This window comes from Pipistrellus kuhlii, unplaced genomic scaffold (genome assembly GCF_014108245.1).
Source record: "Pipistrellus kuhlii isolate mPipKuh1 unplaced genomic scaffold, mPipKuh1.p scaffold_m20_p_20, whole genome shotgun sequence".
In the NCBI taxonomy this organism is placed as follows: Eukaryota; Metazoa; Chordata; class Mammalia; order Chiroptera; family Vespertilionidae; genus Pipistrellus; species Pipistrellus kuhlii.
Genome location: NW_023425516.1, coordinates 13,267,970 through 13,284,263, shown reverse-complemented (window position 1 = coordinate 13,284,263; position 16,294 = coordinate 13,267,970). Strand labels below are relative to the sequence as shown.

At 52.0% G+C, this 16,294-nt stretch overlaps 1 protein-coding gene across 2 annotated transcripts in view; it reads right to left on the bottom strand.

Annotated features, from left to right (window-relative positions):
• Window positions 1-16,294, bottom strand: part of PI4KA (phosphatidylinositol 4-kinase alpha) — an 83,897-nt gene that overhangs the window by 9,977 nt on the left and 57,626 nt on the right. For both annotated transcript variants that reach the window (XM_036449122.1, XM_045585521.1), the window contains 18 exons: window positions 15,540-15,610; window positions 15,331-15,455; window positions 14,695-14,776; window positions 14,367-14,450; window positions 13,555-13,644; window positions 12,860-12,979; window positions 11,375-11,467; window positions 10,024-10,180; window positions 9,642-9,769; window positions 7,306-7,464; window positions 6,855-7,006; window positions 4,765-4,872; window positions 4,059-4,186; window positions 2,959-3,078; window positions 2,729-2,808; window positions 2,431-2,624; window positions 1,414-1,504; window positions 740-907 (listed from right to left, as the gene is read on the bottom strand). In XM_036449122.1, coding sequence (XP_036305015.1) covers window positions 740-907; window positions 1,414-1,504; window positions 2,431-2,624; window positions 2,729-2,808; window positions 2,959-3,078; window positions 4,059-4,186; window positions 4,765-4,872; window positions 6,855-7,006; window positions 7,306-7,464; window positions 9,642-9,769; window positions 10,024-10,180; window positions 11,375-11,467; window positions 12,860-12,979; window positions 13,555-13,644; window positions 14,367-14,450; window positions 14,695-14,776; window positions 15,331-15,455; window positions 15,540-15,610 — 2,150 coding nt within the window. The remainder of the gene's footprint in view (window positions 1-739; window positions 908-1,413; window positions 1,505-2,430; window positions 2,625-2,728; window positions 2,809-2,958; window positions 3,079-4,058; window positions 4,187-4,764; window positions 4,873-6,854; window positions 7,007-7,305; window positions 7,465-9,641; window positions 9,770-10,023; window positions 10,181-11,374; window positions 11,468-12,859; window positions 12,980-13,554; window positions 13,645-14,366; window positions 14,451-14,694; window positions 14,777-15,330; window positions 15,456-15,539; window positions 15,611-16,294) is intronic.

Below are 16,294 nucleotides of genomic sequence, written 5' to 3'. Positions count from 1 at the left end.
GAGGTTGCAGCAGGCCCGGGTGCTAGAGCTACAATAATTCCGACTCTGGAACTTTCTACCAAATGTGCTTGTCATGTGGGGTCATTGGGCCATGAGCCTGTATGGCTACAACTGGAACCAACTCAAGTAAACTTTGTTTTTAACCCAGACGCTTAAAAAGAAATATACCTAGGAAACACATCTGAATTAGAACAAAATCTATCTTCTATGACTACTTCTAAAACAGAAATATAAAGACACTAGAGGCCCAATGCATGAAATTCGTGCATGAGTAGGACCCTAGGCCTGGCTGGTGATCAGGGCTGATGTACGGGGCAACTGGTGGGTGATGGGTCGGGGGCCCACTGTCATCCATCTTGGCTGGCCTTGCCCCCTGCTGCTGCTGCCATCACCAGTTTCTTTCCTCCACAGGGCGATCGGCAGGGCGATCGATCGGCAGGGGGTTGGAGGAGGGACCCCTGCTGGCGCCTGCCTTGGCTGGCCTGGGGCCTGCAGGCTAAGGGCAGCTCCTGCGTTGAGCATCTGCCCCCTGGTGGTCAATGCACGTCATAGTGACTGGTTGTTCCATTGGTCAGTCCACTGTCCAGTTGATTTGCATATTAAGCTTTTATTATATAGGATGGCTAAGGTAGACCAGTGTTTAATCAGGACTATATCAGGATTTGAAATAAAGCCTGTCTCTCATCTCTCCACCTAAACACTGTTGGGGAGTCCCACTAAGGCCAAGGGCTGGGCTTACCGGTGGGAAGGACCGCAGGACTTTCACCCCATACTGTGCCGTGAGAGGGTGCGGCGGGTACATGCTGGAGAAGTAGGAGAGCCCCGTGGGCGGGTCCGCGGGCGCCCAGCACAGCACATGGCTGAGCTCAGGCGCATCGGCGTCGATGGTGTGCCAGGTGACCAGGAACTGGGAAGGAAACAGGGAGATGGTTGGCCTGTCCCAGGGGCCCATCTGGAAATACTCAGCTCCATCGCACATCACAAGGATGGCCCGAAAAGTGATGATTGTAATGCATTGAAAACAAAGTGGGAAAGGCTTCTGACAGTTATGCACAACAGCACAATTTCAACTAGGGTGAAGCACATTCAGTAACATACATGCTTCACAGGAGGAGTGGAAAACACAGGAAATTAGAAAAATCATTATACCACCAAGGTCACCAGGCTTCTGTCATATTTCTGGTTTCCAGGCTTTTCTAGAGACCATTCTGTTTTTGTGCATTTTGAACCCACCCCCCAGCACATACTACACTAGAGGCCTGCTGCACGAAATTTATGCAAGCGTAGGCCTTCCTTCCCCCCACCGGCTTCCCTCTGGCACCCGGGCCCCGGCTCCCCTTGCTTCATCTAGAAGGTTGTCCAGAAGGATGTCCAGTCTAATTAGTATATTACGCTTTTATTATCATAGATTACCTTGATAGCTTCAGGAATGTCACTAACGGCTCCTGGGTCCAACCGAACCAGACGGGTCACTTCACTGCCAATGGCTTCTGTGTTCTTAAACCTGCGGCCACAGAGGAATGGAGGGGACAGCGTCACCAGCAGAAGAGGAGCCCTGAACTGCACGGATGCAGATCAATCCCAGCTCTATCTGCTGACACATGGGTAACTCCAAACACAAGTGTCTGCAACGAACAGCATTATGATCCGCTATAAAATGCCAGGACCATCTTCAACAGGAATGATCCTATCTCACCATTCAAAGGCTGCCTCCTTTCCTGTCCTTGCCTTTAGAACACCCCCTGGCCCCGGCCCCCAAAGGGATCCATCCACCGGCCGGAAGGCATCTTAGCAAGTGGGAGGGCGGGTGTAAGTTTTCAGGTGTTACTGGCTCAGGCTAAGACAAGACAGACTTTCTGTGAACACTGTCAGGCTGTGGTCTTGATCCAGAGGACTGAATTAGAACCAGGAGGAAGCGGTCAGTAAGCAAGTATGGGCTAACGGGAAAGCATGCACATTGGGGGACACACACACACAGTCCCTCTGGTGGGTGGAATGGGAGGGCCTTGGCAGTCCCTCTCAGTCTAAGCTCTGTCCTTGTAAGAGGGTCCCTGGGAGAGTTCACATCCCCTCTGCTGCTGGCTGCCTCCTCTGGGTAGCCTGCCACTGAAAGTCAACCTCCAGGAACAAACCCAAACCCTTCCCAGGTCGACTCCCTGAAGTGGTAGCCTCCATGCACTTTCTTTCCTCGAATAAGACTGGGGCCTGAACGTGCTGATGTGACTTCCTGGGGCTCCAGGTGCGGGGGAACCCAGGCAGGAGTCCATGCTGTGTGACCCCTGCACAGGACTGGGCGAATGTCCAGGGCGGAGGAGCAGCCTGCTAATATTGCTTCCGTGACTGCCCCTGAGGATGACATGTCACATTTCTCCTCACTGAGGCCCCCTTCCTCTGGCAAAGCCCTTGTCAAGCAGGCGTGGTGGGGCCCACCTGGCTGGTAGCTGCACGGCCAGGTAAGGAGAGATGCTCCAGGCAAGGTTCACATTGTCTTTCCACTGCTTCTCGCTCAGGCTGGTGTACTTGGACCTCCAGTTGGCCACGCTGTTCTCCCCGGCCTGGTCCAGCTCCAGCTCCGGGGCCGACAGTGGGTTGTACCACGTGGTGAGGCGTTCAATCTCGGTGGCCTGGCGAGATGAGACCGACACTGATGCGCTTTCTGCATGTGCCCACGTGCTGCTCTGCTCCCCTCCGCCCCGGTGCCGTGGGCACACAGCGGGGGGTGCCTTACCAGCAGAGACAACAGCAGCGTTCTGCGCTTCATGTAGTATTTGTGCAGCTGGGAGCCCCGGTTGGTTTTCTTGGACATGCCTGGGGAGCAAAGGGGAGCTCATATGTGTTCCTTGGTGGTCAGTGGCCCACCCTTTGTTTCTAGAAAGCTCTTTCAGCGCTCTGTCCACTGTCTGAGCTGGCAGGATGTGACTCAGACCTGAGGAACCTGTCAGCAAACCTTCCACTGACCTGACTTCTTGGAGATGGTGGACATGCCGCTGGACAGGGGGTAGGTGTTGATCCAGCCTTGCGTGGCCTGTTGGCGGGAGCCCACGGCTATATCCAGGTTGCTCCGGGTGTCTTGATTATCTGTGGGCAAAGACAACATTGCTTCTAGAATGAGGTGTCTGAATTTTCACCAGAGATAAGGCACCGATGGAAGAGCAGGGGGACACACGGCTGATGAACGGCTTTGCAGAACTAACCCAGACATCTGAGAGGTTCTGGATGAAAAGCTTACTCAAATGTATATCTTCCTCTCAGCCTTTAAGATAGAACAGAATAAACATGGTAGTCGTCTCGATAAATGACGGCAGTTATCTGATCCCCGGCACCGTGTTGCACATGAGGACCAGCGGGGGCGGGTTGCCTGTTCTGAATGGAGCCAGGAAGCTGACTTAGGAAATCACTGTGCCTGCTTTTCATGTTCCTTTCCTTTCCTGGCAGTCAGGTTGTCAGCTGCGGGCCTGGCTGCAAAAACTCCGCTCCTCATCTACTTTATGGTGTGTGTGGGCTCCATGCTTCCAAAATAAGAACATGTTTTCTTCTGGAGGTTTGCTGCTTGCTTACACTTTAGCCCCTTTCCTTATCCGTCACCCCCATCCACCCTGATGGCTCCTATTCATTCTCAGAAACTCAGCTCAAGTGTTGCCTCTCCCAGAAACTGTCCCTGGCTCCCCAACTCCAGTGGGCCCAGTGCCTCTCCTTGAGGGATGCTTCCATAATCCCCTCCTGTTGAAATCACTTGTCGAATTGACTGTTTCCTACCAATACGGACTGTTAGATATGCGGCAGGTGCTGGTAAACCGAGCTGGCGCCGGGAGAAGTGACGCTGATGGCATCTGTTCATTCTGCCCCTCAGCTGGGGCTGGCGAAGTGGTGCCAGGCAGGCTTCAGGCCCTTGGTGACTGGGCAGCATGGCCAAGGCCAGGCCTCAGCTGGGCCCTAAGTGCTCTTCTGACCTGGCTCCTTCAGGGCTGTCCACTGCACACCCCTGTCCTGCACCGCCCCTACCCCACATCTCAGCCCCACCACCCGGGAGCAGCTGCACTGCTCAGAACGGCCCTCACCTGGGGGAACAAGCAGGTTGGCAGTCAGGTACTTCTTATCTGAGAACATAGCGGTCCAAAACTTAATCATTATGCTTATGTCTTCGCGCAGCCTCTTTTCTCCTTGAGTAGGAAACCTCGGGGGACAACTTCAAACAACCACAAGAAGACAAGAGTTGAGTGCCTGGAGTCAGGGACTGGAAGGCAGCACATCATAATGCAGTGAGAGGCGACTGTATCTGAATGATGAGAGGTCGCCCAGAGCTCCCGGTCAGGAAAACTATCTTACCCTGCACGGACGCTCGCTAGCCCCTCATGACCACCTCGGCCACTGTCTCAGCAGTGTCTCCCGCTCTCGGCAGAATGGTGCACTTGTGGCAGGTTGTGCAACCACAGCTGTTTCCATATAACAACACCCATACTTGCAAAGCCCCGGGAGGCAGGTATTTGCAATAACCATTCATAGTAATTGGAAAGTTAAAAGGATGCACTTAATTTCTTAAGTCAGTTGAACTGAATTATTGTTCATCTCATAGGGAGGCTAGCTAAGTACATACATGGTAACACAGCACAGGGCTGGGAGAGTCAAACCCAGGGGTGTCAGGGTTGATGGCATAAACCAGACAAACAGTTCCCCCCTGTAATGACCTCTGGGGACCGGGGACAACCAGCGGCACTGTCTGGAGCTGGGCTGTCGCTGCCACTGCACAGCACAGTGCGGGGGTACCTGAAGTAGTCAAAGGCAGTCGAATAGATCTTCTCCCGGAGCACGTTGCGGATGGTGGCATTTAGAACCACGTCGGCGTGCAGGAGAGCCAGCCCCAGGGTCAGCAGTCTAAGAGAGAACCAGCGGCCAAGTCAAAGCTACGCAGCCTGGGCCAAACCTCTGTGGGGTCCGCGCCTACCCTGCAAGCCCGTGGGCTCCTGAGCTTAGGGCGCGTCTCTAATAATATATATTTTTATTGATTTTACAGAGAGGAACTGAGAGGGACAGGGAGTTAGAAATGTCGATGAGAGATAAACATCGACCAGCTGCCTCCTGCACCCCCCACACTGGGGATGTGCCCGCAACCAAGGTACGCGCCCTTGACCGGAATTGAACCCGGGACCCTTCAGTCCACAGGCCAACGCTCTATCCACTGAGCCAAACCGGTCCTGTAGAGCACGTCTCTAAATGACAGCTCTAGGCTGCCAGGACTGCGGCATCAGTCAGGTGACTAGTTCACAGGTTTATTGTACCCAAAATGTCCCAGAAAAGGTTCTTCTTAAACCTTCACTTTTGTTGGGATAAAATTAGTAATGTGTTAATCTGCCTTGGCCATAAGCTTCAGTTTAACAAACTATCTGCAAGCTACTCCCTGAGCCCTGGCCGGGTGGCTCAGTTGTTTGGGGTGTTGTCCTATACACCAAAAGGTTGTAGGTTTGATTCCCAGTCAGAGAACATACATAGATTGTAGGTTCAGTCCCTTGTCAGGGTGTGTACAGAGAAGGTAACCGATCCATGTTTCTCTCCCACATCGATGTTTCTCTCTCTAAAATCTATAAACATATTCTCAGGTGAGGATTAATAAAAAAAACATCTACTCCCTAAGATGCAGACATAGATACTCTGAAAGCAGAACAATTAACTGAAGTTTAAAAAAAAAAAAGTGATTTACCAAGGACCTGGTTCTGCCAGGTCAGGGCTCCTGAACAAGCATCTACAGACAAGTGTTGTCTGTGACAAGGTCAAGTACAGGAACAGAGAGGAAGCACCTAATAATTTCTAAAGCAATTCCACATTGGGTCCTTTTCTAGTTCATTCTCATGGTATCTTATAAAAGCATAGGTCGGTGACAATTTTAAAATCAGGGATAAAAACAACTAGTCCTTCCTCGAAGTGGCTTGAGAAGTACAGCCCAAGCAGCACCCAGTGGGCTGCAGCTCACGGGAGGGGCAGACAGAGCTGGCATCACTGGTGGTCACAGGAAGAGGTAAGGCAGAGAAGGGGTGTACCCCAGAGGGGGCTCTGCACCTTCCCTCCATCTGACTGCCCAGCACCTGCAGGTCCAGCTCAGACCTCTCCTCCCCACATCAGGCTGGCCTTTCCTGCTGTGTCTGGAGCACCCCTGGTCGTAGCACCTGGCTTGAGGCCCCCCCATCAGGCCACACATCCCAAAGGGGATTATGTGCCCTCCCCTCATATATCTGGTGTTTGCACAGGACTTAGCATGTATTAATAGTTGACATGATCAGAAATGTCCTGACCAAGTCACCGCTGGTTCCCTGGCCTGACCTTGTATGCCACCTATCTTTTTTTTTAAGGTTAAAAAAATTGTGTTTAGAGTGGGATGGAGAGGGAGAGAGAAAAAACACACACTGATATGAAAAGGAAACATCGATTAGCTGTCTCCTGCGTGTCCCCTACTGGGGGATTAAGCCTGCAACCCAGGCATGTGCCCATATCTGGCATCGAATCAGCAACATTTTGGTGTTTGGGATGATGCCCAACCAACCGAGCCACACCAGTCAGGGTACCACATGCTACTTTTCATTCACCACCATTTTGCTCCCACCCTCCCCCAACCAATTTAGAAAGGCTGCCCAACACCTGGCTGCCCCAGGTCAACGAGTGGATCGGCTTCCTGGATACTCCCTGCTGTGGACAGAACATGCCGACTTCCCCAGCCCCGAAGGGAGCAGTGGGACAGGTCATCTGTGCCCATACTGGGAGCTCAGCCAGATCCTGGTGAATAAATGACCAACCAGGGAAACGGCCACGGAGAGGGCCCGCAGCACCAGCGGCGCAGCCCCCACCAGAGGAGGAGAGCCCCTCACTTGAAGCGAGGCCCGATGGCGGCCACGTGTCGGTTCATGCTCCCCTTGGCCCCGCCGATGTTCAGGGACATGGAGCGCTGCAGCAGGCTGGAGAAGATCTCCACTTGGTCAGAGCTGCAGTACTTGGCGATCTCGAACCGCTGCACCAGGAACTGAGAGGCAAGGACAACCCGCTGCCGTGACGGGGCCTGGCTGGCCATCCCGGTGGGGAGGGCTCTGTGCTCAGGGTGGTCTGAGGGAAGCAGAGAGGGGCTGACAGGGGCCCTGGGATAAGGCTGGAACAAAAAGCCTATCTAACTCCTCCCCCAGCAGGTAAGACAATCTTAACCCTGGAGCCCCACACTCACTGGGCCCCAGGCCCCACAGGGAGCCCCCACCCCTGTAGCTGGAGAGGGCGGAGCACAGCTGAGCCTGGAGAGGCGTGGAGAGGCAGTGGGGTGCAGGCACATACGTCAATCCAGATGCAGTGAGGGGTCACTTCGGGGGCACAGGGCTTGGGCTGACTCGCTTCTGACGCTGCCAGGGGGTCTGCTTCCTTTATTTCAGCGGAAAAAAGGCCGACCTTCTGCTCCACTGTCATCTGCCAAGCCCCTGCCATCTCCCGCAAAAACTGCAAGCACACAACGACTGTTAGCTCCTCACAGAACACAGAAAGGTGCTTACTAATTATTTCTTATTATAAAAGGAACAGATGCTCACTGAATAAAGTTTATGGACCACGGAAAGTGTGACGAAAAATAAAGACCACCTATGATCCCACTTCTTAGTTAGCATGAAGCCCATTCTTGCCAGACCATGTTCTGGGTGGTGGCAGCCAGGACTGCTTGTGATGGCGGGCCTCTGAACTAGCAAGGGCAGAACTGGATTCTGGCTCCAGAACCCACTTCCTTTTCTCCACCCTACACGGACCCCGCAAAATGCCTTCATGCCACTAACCAGGCTGGAGAATAACTGGGGAGGGTGAGTGGAGTCTGCAACTGCCCTGGCTGGGCAAGGGGATCGGCAGGGGAACAGCCTCCCCTGTTGGCCTGACAACACCATGCAGCTCCTTCAAGGGGTCCAGACCCACTTGCAGAGTGGTGGCCTCTGAGGCTTGGTGTCTGGGCAGACATCCTGGCTTTCTGCTCAGAATTTACTTCCTCCTTCTTCCTAAGTTATGGTTTTGTGTGGGTGGCCAAGTGGCCAGTCACAAGTACCCTCATCCAGGCCTCTGCTGTTAGGGGTAGCAAGTGGGCATCAGCTGAGTGAGGCCCTGGGGAAAGGCATGGCAAGTGGTGCTTGCCTTGGCCCTCTGCCCTCCTTCCTGCCTGAGGCACAAAGTCCACACACTAAAGGTGCCAGAGTTGCAGACAACAGGCCTGGGATATCAACAAACTGCCCACAACAGAGAACAAACCTCCCATTGGCCAGGGCACTGCTCTTGGTTTCTGTTTCCTGCAGAGATATGTAAGTGTTACAATAGATCGAGGGTGGGAGAAGGGGGGGAATCCAGCCCGTGGGCCGTATAAGGTCCAATAAATCATTCGGTTTGGCCCTGCCAAGGCATTAGGGGTGAGTTAATTAAATGTTTGACCAAATATAGCAGACTAATTTTTAAAAAAATATATATTTTATTGATTTTTTACAGAGAGGAAGGGAGAGAGAGAGAGCTAGAAACGTCGATGAGAGAGAAACATCGACCAGCTGCCTCCTACACACCCCCTACCGGGGATGTGCCCGCAACCAACGTACATGCCCCCGACCGGAATCGAACCTGGGACCCTTCAGTCCGCAGACCGACGCTCTGCCACTGAGCCAAACCGGCCTCGGCTAGCAGACTAATTTTTAAGTTGATAATTTTGTATGGCCTTTGATTGATGCTATAAATATCCAAATGGTCCTTGGCAGAAAAAAGGTTCCCCACTCCAATAGATGAAGAAACAGCAGGGCCACCAGGACCCGTGAGCCACAGCACAATCACTCATGTGTCTGATGAGCATGTCCTGGTTGTTGCCTCTGGCCAGGCCTTCTGGGCTCTGGGGATGGAGTATGAATAAGACAAACACCTCCACCTAGTCTACTGCGGGGCCACAGACGACGAGAAAAGCGAGTTATAGACGGTGGACACTGAGCTCTGCTAAGGGGAAAACAGCCATGAAGAGGCTTGGAGAGCGAATGAGGGTGTATGTGACATTCTAGGCAGCGTGGGCAGGGGACAGCTAAGGCAGCCCCTATGGGCTCACTCCAATAGCAACTTCAGAAAAACTGACAAAAGGAAGGCTGCTCCTCCCAAAACTGGCAGTCCCAGGAAGTATCCCGGTGGGCAAACACAACCATTTCCAATACTGATACGTGTTCCAATCCAGAGATATGGCTCCCCCTAGTGAGCTTTGGGAAAATAACAACTTTGAGGCACCACTGGGATGCATTTAACATATGACAGTCGTGTGGGCAGGCATTAATGTCACACTCTTGCCCCAGCTGGCTTTGTTCATTGGATAGAGCATCAGCCTGCAGACTGAAGGCTCCCAGGTTGGATTCCAGTCAAGGGCACATGCCCAGGTTGCAGGCTCGATACCCAGTAGAGGGCATGCAGGAGGCAGCCAATCAATGATTCTCTCTCATCACAGATGTTTTTTTCTCTCTCTCCCCCCCGCAGTCCCTTCCTCTCTGAAATCAATAAAAACATATTTTTAAAAATATCACACTCTCACACATAAGGAGTCTCCAAGTTCATCAGCTGAGGATAAGCTCTGTCGGTCTCTCTTCCCACCCCACCCTTAAGAGCAGATGACCCGGGTGTCCTACCGGCACTTCCACTCCGTTCTTGCCGGCCAGCAGCCACTCCCAGCAGGCCAGGGCTGTCTCCATGCCATGCTCATTGAACATCCGGAGGGGACCCCAACACAGATGATGGAGAAGCTGTGGGTCACAATCTGGAACCAAACACACTGTTCAGAGGCCTTGAACATGGGCTGAACCCCATGGCCTCCCCAGGTGAGCAAGACAGTCAGCATCAGCTGGGACAATGATGGCCTTTTATTTACTTCTGCCAACGAGAGAGGCCGCAGGGATCTCTCTTGGGGGAGCTCCGGCTCTTTCTTCAGTCAGAACCCCAATTCACTAAGGATGATGGGTGCCAACAAGCTATTTACAAACGAGCCCAGAGGTCCCCAGGCTGGTCCCTTACCTTTGCTGCTGATGAGCATCGCTGTCAGCTTGAACATGGCCTGTGTGTAGTGCTGAGGGTTGCTGAGGTCAAGTGCCGTGTTCAGCTCCTTGACCATCATTTTGTTCAGGTCAGATATCTGGCCTGTGGCATCGGAGAACCGAATCATTCCATACACCTACAAGAAGCACGCTATGTCAGCAGAGGCGTGTGTAACTCAGGCACACGAGTGGCCCTGGCAGCCACCTAACCACAGACGAGGCAGGACCAAAGGGAGCTTCACTGCCCCAAACTAGAGCCTGTGGTATGCATGCAGTGACAGGCTCAAGTCAGTGATGCTACCCCTGGTCAGAGATTTTGGGGAAATTCTCTTTTATAAGTGTGTGTGAGCCCTGGCCTGTTTGGCTCCATGGTTAGAGCATTGGCCCGGGGACTGAAGGGTTACAGGTTCGATTCCCGGTCAAAGGCAAATACCTCGCTTGCAGGTTTGATTCCCGGCCCCCATTGGGGTACATGTGGGAGGCCACCAGTCAATGTGTGTGTGTCTCGCTCTCTCCTTCCTCCCTACCTTCTACTATTCCTCTAAAGATCAATGGAAAAAAATTTCTTCAGGTGAGGATTAAAAAAAAAAAAAAAGTGTGTTCTAGATGGTCCTTGAGGGCAGAGACCTGGTCCTATCATCTTTGTATTCCAGCATTGAGCCTAGGGTCTGACTCCCATAGGTCTTGTGCATGTTGGTTGAATAAAGTTCCTTCAGAATCAATCAGTGACTCAACAAAATCAACCTCACTATACAGGATATCAGGTCAGCATGCAAGAGGCAGTTGATCATTCTTTCTCAAGTTTCTCTGATGTTTCTCTCTCTCTTCCTCTCTCTCCAAAATCAATAAAAACATATTAAGAAAACAACCAGAGCTGAAAACGGTTTGGCTCAGTGGATAGAGCTTTGGCCTGCGGAATGAGAGGTCCCAGGTTTGATTCCGGTCAAGGGCATGCACCTTGGTTGTGGGCACATCCCCAGTGGGGGGTGTTGCAGGAGGCAACTAATCGATGATTCTCTCTCATTGATGTTTCTAACTCTCTATCCTTTTTCCTTCCTCTCTGTAAAAATTCAATAAAATATATTAAAAAAAGAAAAAAAGAAAAAAAGAAAAGAAAACCACCAGAAAAATCAAATGCTTCAGAATAGCCAGTGTGGTGAGTGGCCGTCATAAATGCTCCAGGTTGTGCTAACGGTCCCAGGGGCCAGCCTTCAGAGGAGTGAGGTCCACATTCACCAGACTCCCTGCTCATTTTCTTTTGGGAAGGAGCTGACTGACATCAGAACCAGAGGACACTCCACAGGACCTAGGACACAGGGCAGCAGAAGTACCTCGCCTGCATAGCGGTTGCGCAGATTCAGCGACGCCATGAAGTTGGAGTAATCTTTCTTCACACAGGCAGGGCGCTCGGTGAGCTGAGTTGCCTACAGACAATATCAATAATTACTTCAGACCATAGCACTGTGCTTTCCTCACGTTTATCATGGCTAAACCTAAGTCCAATGAAGAAGTCAGGTTCAGATCCAGGGGTTATTAAAAATCTTCAGTGCTGGCAAGTTAGTAAAATGAATTACTTTAGAAGAACCTCTAGTCTGTTATGCCCCAGAAAGATGGTGCATTTTTTAGCCTCTTCTTCATCTCTCTTAAGTTGGTCTTTCTCTTTCTTGGATTTCTCCATTTCTTATTATCCCAAAGACCTATCAGATAATCACTGCTTCCTGAGATATGAAGTGAAGCATGTCACTGTGTATGCATGGACTTCCTTTGTAACAATAAAAACTGTCAATAAAGTGACTATGGGGAAAAAAAATTCAACACAAAAAATTTCTCTGGGCCAAGACCAGTTTGGCTCAATGGACAGAGCGTCGGCTTGGGGACTGAAAGGTCCCGGGTTCGATTCCGGTCAAGGGCATGTACCTTGGTTGCGGGCATATCCCCAGTAGGGGGTGTGCAAGAGGCAGCTGATCGATGACTCTCTCTCATCGATGTTTCTAACTCTCTATCTCTCTCCCTTCCTCTCTGTAGAAAATCAATAAAATATTTTAAAAAAAAATTTCTCTGGGAGGCCATCCTGACTATTTTCACCCAGTGATGCACAGGCCTTTGCAGCAGAACAATCACCTGATTGCCGTGAAATCACCATTAACTGCAATCGCCATGCTTTTACGGGATGCCCCCTCGACCCCCCAGCAGTCCCTCCCTGGTGCTGCACCTCCACCACACTGAATCCTTAAAAGGTAGGCAGGCAGCCTCCCCCACCCACCCTGAGAGAGTTAAGAAACACCAAGGGAGCATAGAGCCCCTGCCGGTGGGACACACCAAAGTGCAACGCTGCCAGTCCTCAACCCTACTCTGATCCTAGGCCCTAATTTACTTCAGAAAGCACTACCCTGGACATGCTGCCCTATGAACTGATCTCGAGCAGAACAAGACCAAGCCGAAGACCTGTACATGCAGTTCAGCACGCACTGCATGTTGCTGACAGTCAATACGACTGTAATTGTTGCTGATGTGTCTACCACAGATCAGTTTCCTTCCTCAAGGATGTGGACTCGCAGAAATCCAAATCTGACATCACTAATGAATCAAGCTTACCTCCATCAGTCCATAGTTTCAAAACAGAAGACAGTGAGGAAATGCCTGCGTGACTGACCAGCTGATCTCTGAACCTGGGCAGCTCTCACAAGATTCCGATCTACCAACAGACACTCTGAGCGCCTCACACAGGCAGTTGTGAGAAGCACGCATCAGCATTGGCCCTTCCCCCACGCTGGCTTACACAGTGCTCCTGGGGAGCAGGGAGCTCCTGCACGTACCCCGAGAGTCGTGTTCTGCTTGTTGTAGCTGGCAAAGTGAAGGATGCTCTCGGTGGCCATAGCCAGCCCCGTGTGCTGGGACAGTCCCGACACCCAGTTCTGATGTTTGTTTAGATATTCCTGAAATAGGGAAAAATGTTGTTTTATTTTAAGGGTGAGAACACTTGGTAAACTGAGGTGTGAGGTAGTAAAGCAAACGCTGGTTCCAGGGCTGGGTCTGCCCCCTCCTGACGGCTTGGGGCCTCAGGGAGTGAGAAAGAGCCCCCCTCTGGCTGGCACTGGTCCCCAGAGCGGCTGGCACACAGCAAACGTGAGAGGACACCGACTCCTAGCACCTCCTCGGGAGCATCTGCTATCTGCCAAGTGCTGGGAAACAGCTGCGGGCCCGGTCCTGCCGTCCACACCCAGGCAGTTTGGCAGTCCATGCCGAGCAGCCCTGCTGACAGGACAGCGTGCGGACAGAGGAAGGCACAGATCCGATCCCACTGGCCTCCTTCACCCCAAACAGCACCTCCCTCATCCCTAAACAGCACCTCCCGATGCAGATCACTTTCTGAGGTTTCTAATCTCGGGCACTACACTAACGCTTAGTCTGTCTATTCACACGAGTGCTGTTTGCACTGAGTGTGTGTAAAGCTTGCCGATGGTGTGAAAGAGCTTATCACGATTTCTTTTTGATGATTTTTTAAAAGTACCTGGAGGTGGGATTTGGTGACCGTAGGGGCCCACTTCATTGCCTCCTGTAGGATCATTTCACAGCGCGCAGCAAAGTCCTTCACGATGCTCTGAAAAGGGGTGTGATCAACCCGAGGTCAGGGTATATGGGCTATCAGAGGACCCCACCAGTACACTGGGGATAGCTACGGCCCAACTGTGTCCCCCCAAATCCATGGGGAAGCTCTAACCCCTTAGCATTTCAGATGTAACTAACTGGAGCCAGGGTCTTCAGAGAAGCAATGACATTAAAACGGGATCAGGGTGGGCCCTAACCCAGCAGGACTGGTGTCCTTGTAAGAAGAGCAGATGAAGACATAGTCATGTATGGAGGGACAAGCATGTGAGAATGCAGGGAGAAGACAGCCATCCACCAGCCAAGGTGAGAGCTCCAGAAGACATCAACACTCCCAGCACCTTGATCTCCAACTTTAGCCTCCAGAAATATGTGAAAATAGACTTCTGTTGTTTAAGCTACCCAGGTGGAGACACTTTGTTATGGCAGCCATAGCAAACCAAAGGAGGGACTGTGCTCCAACACCACGGCTCCTGGGTACAGGGAAGCCACACACATCGGGTCTGTAATCCTTGCATGAGGCTGTGTGGCAGACAGACCTGGGGATGAGTTGGCACCCATCCATACTGTGCGACCCTGGCCACTGATGGACAGGGCACATACTGCTCACACCTCAAACTGCTGGAGACTGAATGACATGATGCGCAGAACATGCTGCCCTAACGGACACGGAAGGTGGCATGAAACGGCCCTTAAGAAGAGACCACTCTGACCTACCTCCCGGGCTTCACAAGTGTCAGGAACGGTGATCCGATAGGGGGCGTCGGGGATGCTGTAGTAAGGCTGGTCCTTGTGAATATCCTGAAAGCACAACAGACTTCCTCTTCCAACAGCCTTCCCCCAGCTGCCCCTGCCAGCTGTGCCTCCAGGGACGCTGGGCAGCAGAGCATTTGCCTGCCTTCCCCCAACTCTTCCTTCTGTGACAGGCTCCCACACTTGCTGTGGCTTACTGGGAAAGGTCAGGGTAGAGTTTGGGCTTCCCACCCCAAATTAAGCCACTTGTAGCACGAATTAGACTCAGTGTCCGGTGGACAGGGACACTTACTGCACTCAGCGACAGCGACAGGGTCTGGAGGATGTCCAGCATGGTCTTCAGCACCGTCCCGCTCCATAGCAAGTGGGGAAACCTGCACCGAGAGCCACTTTTCAGGGTCCAGGAGCCAAATCCCAGCGCACCCACATTCCTTAAAGGGAGGCCGAGAGTCCCACTTCTGGCTGCCCAACTGAGAGTCAGAGGTCAGGAGGCTTCCAAGGCAGAGCACCAGGCAGAAAAGCTCCCCGGCTCCTGCTAGTCCCATTCCTCAGGCCCAGTGACCTGCTTCCAACACGATTGTCTTGGTTACCCAGTGGCCAGGCCACACACCCCTCCTCCCCAAGGGAGCCTTCTCTTTTATGGCCAGGGCTCCTTGATGTTTTCACATTGGGGCACAAATGGAAAATGGCAGTATTTGCATGCCACAGAGGAAGCTGCTCCTGGGTGAGGGGCCCCGGGTGGAGGGGACAGACTGCACAGCTCTGACGCGTAGTGACTACAGCAAACTCCAGCACTCTTGGGAGGCTGCATCGCTTTGAAAGCTTTAATTCTGACTCCATTTTTTTCTGGACTGATAATGTATCGAGATCGCACAGGTATATGTGTACACACACACACACACAGCAATTCAGAGGAAAATGAGCGTACTTATCCACCAGGCCGGACAGGTACTTGTCCGCCACCCTCCGGATCCTCTTGTGAATGTGGTTGAAGTTCACCAGGAGGAACTGCGCATGCCGCTCCAGCTCCTCCTCGTTCTCCTTGGTCTTGGCCTGGAGAGTCAGAAGAGACAGGTACAGCAGGCGCCCTCCGTGTGCCCTCGGACAAGGCTTACTTGGCTCTCTGACAAGGCTTACTTTATCCGCCATCATGTTCAGGAAGGCTTCAAACACTTTGTCTGCGACGGCAATCACGCACTGCATCATCCCTGAAACGGGAGGGCTTCCAGGGTCAGGAGCATCAACAGAAAGAGACCGACCCCAGCTGCTTTCAAATGTTTTGTTTGGACATAATTTTGGACCTCCTGAGGAGTTCCCATACACCCTCCACCCAGCTTCCCTGATACTAACATTGCATTTGTCAAAACTAAGAATTGGACATTGATACGATATGATTTCCTAAACTTCGGGCTCTATATGGATTTCTCCAATTTTCCCACTATCATGTATTCCCTTTCTGTTCCAGGATCCAGTCCAGGATGCCACATGGCGTTTACTCATCCAACCTCCTTGGTCTCCCCCAATCTATGCTGATGCCTCAATCTGTTCTTGTCTTGTATGATTTTGACATTTCTGAAGAGCACAGGTATTGTGTAGGAGGTTCCTCAATTTACGCCTGTCTCATATTTGCTCATGATTAGATTAAAAAAACAGCACAGAGGTTAAGTGCCCTCCTCCTCGAATCATATCAGGGTATGGTCTGCCCTGACAATGTCCTGGGAAACACTCATGGTCTTAAGTGGGTCTCCTCATAACCAGCAGGATTACCAAGGAGCCCTTCACAGTGAGGAACAGGGGCTGTGACCACACCAAGCTCTCCCTTGGCTAATGGAGCATTTCTAACTGGCTACTTGGTAGGATGCTCTGTCCATCGCCTGCCCTTTCTACCTGAT